General features: G+C 35.0%; 4 protein-coding genes across 4 annotated transcripts; 1 reads left to right on the top strand and 3 right to left on the bottom strand.

The window, feature by feature from the left end:
• Positions 1 to 1,496: 1,496 nt before the first annotated feature.
• On the bottom strand, positions 1,497 to 1,845 carry LOC143614028 (flowering-promoting factor 1-like protein 3). The gene has a single exon (XM_077087582.1). It carries the CDS (start codon positions 1,821 to 1,823, stop codon positions 1,497 to 1,499), a length of 327 nt encoding a protein of 108 aa, XP_076943697.1. The 5' UTR covers positions 1,824 to 1,845.
• Positions 1,846 to 3,379: 1,534 nt separating this feature from the next.
• On the bottom strand, positions 3,380 to 4,150 carry LOC143614030 (flowering-promoting factor 1-like protein 1). Its single transcript, XM_077087583.1, has one exon. It carries the CDS (start codon positions 4,041 to 4,043, stop codon positions 3,600 to 3,602), a length of 444 nt encoding a protein of 147 aa, XP_076943698.1. The 5' UTR covers positions 4,044 to 4,150; the 3' UTR covers positions 3,380 to 3,599.
• A 3,561-nt stretch (positions 4,151 to 7,711) lies between these two features.
• Positions 7,712 to 8,599, top strand: LOC143614027 (uncharacterized). Its single transcript, XM_077087581.1, has one exon. It carries the CDS (start codon positions 7,712 to 7,714, stop codon positions 8,597 to 8,599), a length of 888 nt encoding a protein of 295 aa, XP_076943696.1.
• Positions 8,600 to 8,889: 290 nt separating this feature from the next.
• On the bottom strand, positions 8,890 to 9,362 carry LOC143614032 (flowering-promoting factor 1-like protein 1). The gene has a single exon (XM_077087584.1). It carries the CDS (start codon positions 9,332 to 9,334, stop codon positions 9,008 to 9,010), a length of 327 nt encoding a protein of 108 aa, XP_076943699.1. The 5' UTR covers positions 9,335 to 9,362; the 3' UTR covers positions 8,890 to 9,007.
• Positions 9,363 to 9,784: the final 422 nt, after the last annotated feature.

Below are 9,784 nucleotides of genomic sequence, written 5' to 3'. Positions count from 1 at the left end.
AGTTGGACTTTGTATATATGTATGTTTGGCCCTAGGCCATGTATTTTGGAGCCCAATGGGCCGTTAATAATATAGAATGGTGCATGAGCTCACACACTATATATTGTGTGTGTATCTCATGCACACCATAACGTTTTGCCATTTCTCTATCCTTATCATACTTTCAAACTCTAATTTTTCTTCTCTTCCTTCACTTTACCCTCACGGTGACAATAATAACCAAACAAGATCTGAGATCTTGGTCCTCACTAGTGATTTCCGCTAGCTAGTGGTGAGATTGATCCAACTAGACTAGTTGTTGTGTTGTTAGATCCGTCCAAGGGACCTACATTCTTAATCTTGGTGGTATCATAAGTTATTATCCATTATTTGTTAATTATAAAGTAGCCAACCAGAGTATATAGAATTCTCGGTCCCCCTCAACACCCCCTCCCCCCAAACGTTGGATACTTCCTTATCATATGCAACCCACTTTTTTATAACAATTAATTATTTAAGACGTGAGACAAAAACAAAATCTCGGCATTTGTAGCTACCTGCGGAGACCGAATCGCAACACACCCTCAATGATGCCCTCCCACGTGTAATTGCCTCCTCGGCCATGAATGGCTTAAAAAGAGAGCCTCGGAGGTCATATTAGTACTGAAACAACATATAGTACATAGTCGAATTTGTTGAAATTAATGGATGATGTAAAATATATCAATATTACCGAACTCTTTATCACTATCAAACATAACTTGGGTTTGAAAAACCTGAATTAAAATACTCGTGAGCTACTAATCTAGTGGTACGATATTAATTGTCCTTCAAAAGTGAGGTGACATGTTCAAATCCTTACAAGTACATGATTAGGCTGAATATTTTAGACGGAAAAAATATGTTGTTAAAAAAAATACAAGAGTAACTTTTAAAAACAAATTTTCAATAGAAAATGTAGCAACAAAAAACATTAATTTTAGAACACTACAATAAATAAAGACTCACATGAATTTCGTTGCCCTAACACATACCGATCAGTATACATGGAAATTTTACAAGTCATATACATAGTTTGGCTGGTAAAAAACAAGTTATGTAATAGCTAAAGATAGGTTACGCCAGAATTTTTTTAGCGAGCCTAACACATGAAGCAAGTTGATAAATATTTGGATGAAAATAACGTAAGCTTAATTTTCAAAAAATAAAGGAAGGGGGGGGGGGGGGGGGGTTGTTAAAACTCCACTTACAATTACACCCAAATTTTATATTTTATTACACAAAATACCATGATAACATATACATACATGAATAACAAATGGCCCTTGCGCTACATGAAATTAACGTCTTAGACCCTAAAAACAAAAACTCAACTTTCAGCAAACTTGGACTTAATTTGTCAGCAAACATAAATGCGTACTTTCACTTCAATATGATACTTTCTAGTTATATAATGTAAACGGAAAATCGACCTAGCCAACCATAACTAGATATAGATGGCTAGTTTACCTAAGACACTACATATCTCTTACTTCAAACATGTTGCGGTTCTTGACAACTATATCATGCATATGCATCGGTTTGAGCCTGTTAAAGTCTCTAGGTAGAGAAATGAGATGCACAGTCGACCTTTTATGAAACTGCAACAAATCAGGATCATCATAGTACCTTTCCCATCCGATTGATGAAAGGATTCTTTCCAGCACAGGATAGGAATTCACCACTTCATTTGTTGGCACATGAACCAGGACCTTACGTCGGGCCGAACCCTGACAGGAATCACTTCCAGGGCTCTCCACTAGTTGAACAACACCATTCTGTTTGAACACCCAAACACCGGACATATCTTTAGTTCTTAACTAGCTAACTAGATAAGGTTTTACGTTTGGTTTTTCAATTGAGCTTTGTAGTCCCGAGTGGAGGTTTGTATAAGGGAATTTCTAGGCAATATATTCGGTGGAGAATATTATTATGCATATAATACATACAAACTTTTTAGGGCCTCACTTACCCACGTGTGAATGTGTGGGGATATATGTGAATTGTATGTAGGAGAATCCAAAATCTTTATCCATGTCATTATAAATCCCCACAAATTAACAGAAAGGGAAAGTTAAGCTCGGATTGGTCGAGTAGTTTCTGGAACAACAAAAATTGGAAACAACTGTACTGTATATATGCATCGGCATCTTGTGTGACCAGATGTTGATTGATGTTACATGCAGTCAACAAGATTTTAGTTGTATTTGTTATCAACTTATTTTGCGGAAAAAAAATTAGTTGTATATTACAAACTGAATTTGCTGTCAGCTCACGTTTCAATATCACCCCGGCTGATATATAAACAGTTCATCAAAGAATTTGTTGATTAACCAACAATCATTGACAGAAACGAAACGTACACGGAGAAGTTGGGAACAGGCCAGATTTCGTCAGACGAAATTTCCAAGATTACCACTTAGACACCTTCCATTTGTTTGTCATGCGACGGTATATGTGGTAATAATGTCTATAAATAGCAAAACATGACTTGTGGTAACCGAGGGATCTTTCAAGCCTAAAAAATATTGGAAATACAGGTAATTTAGTTTATCTATGGTGGAAATACAGGTAGTACATAATCTCCTGTGTGCATGTAAAGCTAATGTAGTAAATCTGTAATATTTTAAGTTGTAGTACGTGTAGTTAATCTTTAAGGCCTGAATCTGTAATGTAATTTAATTTTAATATATTAGGGAACAACTTGATTTTATGGTCTGTCTTCTAAGAGGTAGCCAAAAAATTATCGTTCAAGCACCAAGGTAGAATAATGTGGAATAGTAAACGCAGTGGCTGAAATGTCGAGGTTACGAAATATGCCTCTGGAGATTCACATATTCCTGCTCCATATCAGTATGCTGGTCTATTCACCTTGGTCTTCCTCGCCCGCTATTTCAAAGTTTTAGATCCAGTTTTAAGCTTTAATCCAGCTCGAACTCTGGGGATGTATTTAAGGGTTCTATTTGATTTTTGATAATATAGAGTTAAATTTGTATTGTATTTGATATCCATATTTGTAGGGTTTATTGATATACTGTTTCCCCTATTGAATAGAGTTATGATTAATGAGAATGATCAAGAATTGATACAATACACAGTTTTTATTTACACCTATCATATAATTTATGAGAGATTATTGCGTAATCTTAGTACGCTGGTGAAAAAATTAATGAAAACTTTGGTGTATTCCTATCTCATTTTTGAATCCATTTCTAATCCAACAATCAGAAAAATGAAAAGGACATATATAATACATATACAGACTTGTAGTCACACACAAACTTGTTTTTTTAATCACACAATAACAATATATATAAGATTTTTTAGATCTTACATGAGCACCAAAATACGCTTTGCTACATGTAGCTTCTTATACCCAAAGAAACAAAAACTCAAATTTGAGAATGCACTTGAACATTGTGACAGCCCATAATCAAACTAAAAGTATTTGCTTTGTTAGCAAAAGATACGTACTTTCACTCACGCCCTTTAGAGGAAACAAACACAACGATATGACAACACACTAATTATAATCAAACGGGACCATATAACTGGATACGGATGTTTATTTAGCTAAGATACTATGTATCTCTTACTTCAAACATGTTACGGTTCTTGATGACTATATCAAACATATGCATAGATTTGAACTTGTTAAAGTCCTTAGGAAGAGAAATGAGATGCACGTTCGATCTTCTGTGAAACTGGAACAAACTAGGATCATCATAGTACCTTTCCCACCCTAATGATGCCAAGAGTCTTTCAAGCACATGGTATGAAGTCACCACTTTGTTCGTTGGTACATGAACCAATACCTTACGTCGGGCTGAACCCTGAACAAAATCACCTGTTGGGCTCTCCACTAGTTGAACCACACCATTCTGCTTGAACACCCAAACACCAGACATATCTTTAATTAATTTGTTTTGGACTAGTTTAGAAAGCAGTTTAAGTTTTGGTTTTAGAAACAAGAATATGAATGTATGGAGTTGGAGGTTGAGGTTTATATAAGTGTTTCTAGCCATGTGGGATATATAGATAGTATATAAAAGCGTATGTTCGGGCCCATTAAGGTAATGAAATTGAGTTTGTGTGTTTAGGGCGTCACATATCCCACGTGTGATTGTGTGAATGTGTGGGAGAGAGGAATCCAAAATCTTTTTCTGTCTCGTTATTAATCCCCACAAACGAAGATTGGAAACAACTGTATTAATTGGCATCTTTTGTGACCAGATGCTGATATAATTATTTACAGCCAACAAAAGCAAAAAAAGTGTGTTCGGCTACCTATTTGCAACTTGCATCACCAGACATGGAACTATTGAATTGACAAAATAGATATTGATGTTATTCAAACTTAAATGAGAGGGAATCCAGAGAAGAAGCTACTAAGAGAGAGGAGCAATTATTTTTTTGTTCATCTATAACCCAAAATAACTAGAGTGCGCGTGCTTATACACCAGGAACAATGGTAATTGTTACACTAAAAGGTAGGTAGCCCTGAACTTCCAACAATAACCCTCTGGTCCTTATTCTATTTAGACACTAGCTATTTAACTCATAACATTGACTTACGACAAGGTCGTGAATCAATGATGATTCGATACTATTGATTAACCAACAAACGTTGACAGACACCAAACGTACACGGAAAAGTTGGGAATAGGCCATATTTATTGGGACGAAATTTCCAAGAGCAATTCATTGGAAATGTGAGGATAAGAATTTTATAAGATTACCACTTAGACACCTTCAATTTGTTTGTCATGCGACTGTATATAAGGTTATAATGTCTATAAATAGCAAAACATGCTTGGTGGTAACCGAGGGATCTTTCAAGCCTAAAAATGCCAACATTGAAGTAAATACGAGTCATTATTTAAGTTTGGTTTGTTACGATTTTTTTTTTTGGCTGACAGATTCACAAAACTGACATAGACCGTCATGTGAACTAAGACAACATTAACTCTCTCTAAGAATTGTTCTGAAATAAAATACTCCGTCATTGACGCACACGTTACCCTAGCTTTGAGTGAAATTCTTGGGGTGATAAGTCTGTAGACTAAAACAAGATGGAAATCGATGTGATAGGCCGATAAGATTCCTCAACTTATTGGATTCACACATGCAAGGGTATTAATTTATAACATCTGATCAGGTAATTTAGTTTATCTATGATGGAAATATAGGTAGTACATAATCTCCTGTGTGCATGTTTTCTCGTGTGATGCACATATAAAGCTAATGTAGTACGTAAATCTGTAATATTTTAAATTGTAGTACGTGTAGGTTATCTGTAAGGCCTGAATCTGTAATGTAATTTAATTTTAATACTTTAGGGAACAACTTGATTTCATGGTCCGTCTTCTATGAGGTAGCCGACAAATTCTCGTTCAAGCACCAAGGTAGAATATTGTGGAGTAGCAAACGCGGTGGCTGAAATGTCGATCGAGGTTATGAAATATTCCTCTGGAGCTTCACATACCCTTACATCATGCATCTGTGATTTGCTGTGATAATATCTTTGTGGTTTATTTGTCACTTGTCAGGTAATCATGTCCAGCATTATAGGACTAAACATATGGAGATCGATATTCATTTTTCCGTCAACAAGTTCGCTTCGGCTTTATTCGTGTATTCTGTATTCATGCTCCATATTAGTATGCTGATATATTCACCAATTGGTCTTCCTCGCCCACTATTTCAAAGTTTTAGATCCAGTTTAAGCTTTAGTTCAGCTCGAACTGCGGGGGCGTATCTAAGAGTTATATATGATTTATGATAATATAGAGTTATGATTATTGCGTCATCTTAGTACGTTTCTGAAAAAGTTACTGTAAAGTTTCGTGTATTCCTATCTCATTTTTAAATGCATTTCTAATCCAACAATCAGAAAAAAGATAAGGATATATATAATACATATACAGACTTGTAGTCACACACAAACTTGTTTTTTTTAATCACACAACACCAAAATACACTTGCCTACATGTAGCTTCTATACCCTAAGAAACAGAAACTCAAATTTGAGAATGCACTGTTAGAATTAATCACTCACAACCGAAAGGGCATTTTAGTCATTTATGTTTTATTTGTATTTAGTTTAGTTATTGTAAATGTAAACAAAGTTTAGGGGTTAGTGTGTAACATTTGTATCTATAAATACTATGTACAGATCAAGAACATATTACGATCGATTATCTTTCAATACAATTTCTTTGTTCAATCAATTATTGTTGTTCATTCGATCCAATATACCAATTATCACAAGAATTGGTATCAGAGCGCAAGGAATTAAACGAATCCAGATCATAATCGATTCCCTCGTCCGTCCCTGTTCATCGATTGCAGAATCGAAATTGAAAAAAACCGCTCCTGTCCCATCATCGATCCCGATAGGAATTCGAAAACTCATTTGAAATTATCATTGCAGTCCGAAAACCCTGATCAATTGAATCAATCGGTTCGTTGTGGTAATATCCCGGTGTTGCAGGGGCTTCAAGAATCCGTTCAAATTATTGTGAGAATAAATTCTACAATAACCGTTAATTGAACGAAGGCAATCGGAATCCAAGAAGAAGCGAAATAAACATTCAGAATTGATTCAATCCAATCTGCTGTTAATCCGAGAAGATCGAAGGCAGTCAGTCTCCAACATTTTTTTTTAAATTCGTCGTTCATCGCCACTCATCAAATTGAACGAAGGCAGTCCAGGCGTTTTTTTTTGTGTTAATCACTGTTTCATTCTTTTTTGAAAGTCAAATTCAAAATAAAGAAGAATAAAGAGACAGAAGCAGAAATTAGAATTTTTGATTTACCTCCCCTGTTGTTCATCACTTGTTGGTATTATTGAAAGTCAAGAACATAGCCTGTTATTTCATTGTTCATCGCCGACTGTTGTTGGAAAGTCAAAATTGGAGAGAAGACAAAATTGGGAAGTTATATCAGATTAAATTTTTGATCAGATTCTGAATTCCGAAACCCGTCAACATCCAGGTTTTATCCAAATTTTTAAGATTGTATTACACATTAGAATTACGATATTAGTTTGTGGATTATTGTGGAAACCCGTAGATTGTTGATATATTGATCATTAGGATTCCCCGTTAAGAATAAATTGTTGCATTTTTGAACCAGTGGTTTATTTTTGACTTTGGAAAAGTCAAGATTGAGAGTCAAAGAAAAATTTGAAACAAGATTGATTTTCGTTACATCGTAAGGGTGTAAGTATTTATTTTATCTGCATCAGAAGGGAGCATATTTGTTAATTTTATTTGCAATTAATAGGCATAAGGCCTGTTTTGCAATTAAAAGGCATATAAGGCATACTAAGTTGAAACCAACAACCAAAAGGGTTGTTTTATTTTTAATAGTCATAAGGGCTATTTTGAAGGAAAAAAACCAAAAGGGTTGTTTTTTTGTTAGCCATAAGGGCTGTTTGGATTAAAATAAAAAGAAAAACCAGAAGGGTTGGCAGAAGATTATAATCAGAAAGATTATCTCAGAAGTACAGAAGTTCAGAAAGGATTCACGAAAATTTCAGATTATGTCTGGATCAAAAGATAAAGAAATTGTCGTACATAAGGAAATAAGTTCCGCTACCCATTTTTCATGTCCTATTTTGAAACCTATAAATTATACCGTATGGGCAATTCGTATGAAAATCATACTTAAGGCAAATGGATTATGGGAAATGATAGAACCTAGTCCTGACACACAAATCGATGAAAAGAAAGATATGTCAGCAACTGCATATTTGTTTCAAGCATTACCGGAAGATATGATATTGCAAGTTGTAAGAATTCAAAGGAAATTTGGGAAGCACTACAAAAAAAGGCATGTTGGTGTGGATCTAGTGCAGAAGGCACGTCTTCAACCGCTTAAAACAAAATTTGAAATGTTAAGGATGAAAGAAGAAGATACAATCGATTCATTTACCGACAAGTTGAATAATATTGTTTCAAAGGCAAGTGGGGTAGGATCAACATTCGATCAACCAACTTTAGTACGGAAGCTTCTAAGTTCTGTACCAAAGAAGTTCATACAGATTGTCGCAACCATAGAGCAATTTGTTGATATAGAAACGACTACCTTAGATGAAATAATCGGAAGATTAAAGGCCTTTGAAGAACGGACCAACCTATTGAATAAAGACCTCATGGGCAATCAAGATAAACTATTGTTCACACGTCAAGACAAGAACAATGGTCAAGAAACACGGTTTGGAAATCGAGGACAAGGAAGGTTCAATTCAACACAAGAACGTTGGCATAGCAGAAAGTTTATGCACGAAGAAAGAAAAGAAGACGGAGGAGATAATCATGACAAAGGAAAGAAATTAACAAAGAATTTAAGCAAAGTTAAATGTTACAATTGCAACAGGTTTGGACATTATGCTTCAGACTGTCCAAAACCAAACCAAAGGAACGAAGCATCAAATCTCATCCTAGAAGAACCAACACTTTTAATGGCAATCATTGAAGACAAGGATGTTGAAGGAAAAATCTCCTCAAACAAGATTCAAGAAGATGGTGTACGAACTACTCGGCATCAAGACCTACTACAAGTTGATCGTGATTAAGGGGGTGATTGTTAGAATTAATCACTCACAACCGAAAGGGCATTTTAGTCATTTATGTTTTATTTGTATATAGTTTAGTTATTGTAAATGTAAACAAAGTTTAGGGGTTAGTGTGTAACATTTGTATCTATAAATACTACAAATTACGATCGATCGATTATCATTTAATACAATTTCTTTGTTCAATCAATTATTGTTGTTCATTCGATCCTAGATACCAATTATCACAAGATGCACTTGAGCATTGTGGCAACCCATAATCAAACTAAAAGGATTTGCTTTGTCAGCAAAAGATGCGTTCTTTCACTCATACCCATTAGAGGAAACAAACACACCGATATGATAACACACTAGTTATAATCAAACGGAACCATATAACTGGATACAGATGTTTATTTAGCTAAGATACTATGTGTCTCTTACTTCAAACATGTTACGGTTCTTGACGATTATATCAAACATATGCATAGATTTGAACTTGTTAAAGTCCTTAGGGAGAGAAATGAGATGCACGTTCGATCTTTTGTGAAACTGCAACAAATTTGGATAATCATAGTACCTTTCCCACCCTAATGATGCCAAGAGTCTTTCAAGCATATGGTATGAAGTCACCACTTTGTTCGTTGGTACATGAACCAATACCTTACGTCTGGTTGTACCCTGAACAGAATCACCTGTTGGGCTCTCCACTAGTTGAACCACACCATTCTGCTTGAACACCCAAACACCAGACATATTTTAAATTAATTAGTTTTGGACTAGCTAGAAAGCAGTTTAAGTTTTGGTTCTAGAAACAAGAATATGAATGTATGAAGTTGGAGGTTGAGGTTTATATAAGAGTTTCTAGCCACGTTGGATATATAAGTAACACATAAAAAGCATATGTTCGGGCCCACTAAAGTAATGAAAGTGAGTTTTTGTGTTTAGGGCATCACTTCTCACGAGTGATTGTGTGAATGTGCAGGGAAGGGGAATCCAAAATCTTTTATGGTCTGATTATTAATCCCCACAAACGAAGATTGTAAACAACTGTATTAATTGGCATCTTTTGTGACCAGATGTTGATATAATTATTTTTACAGCCAACAAAAGCAAAAAAGTGTATGCCTATTCGGCTACATATTTGCAACTTGAATTAGCATACATGAAACTATTGAATTGGCAAAATAGATATTGCCATCAAAA

The sequence above is a fragment of the Bidens hawaiensis genome, unplaced genomic scaffold (genome assembly GCF_021521415.1).
Source record: "Bidens hawaiensis isolate Kalapana, Puna unplaced genomic scaffold, B.hawaiensis_p1.1 tig00038684_1, whole genome shotgun sequence".
Classification (NCBI taxonomy): domain Eukaryota; kingdom Viridiplantae; phylum Streptophyta; class Magnoliopsida; order Asterales; family Asteraceae; genus Bidens; species Bidens hawaiensis.
This window is presented reverse-complemented; position numbering and strand designations above follow the sequence as displayed.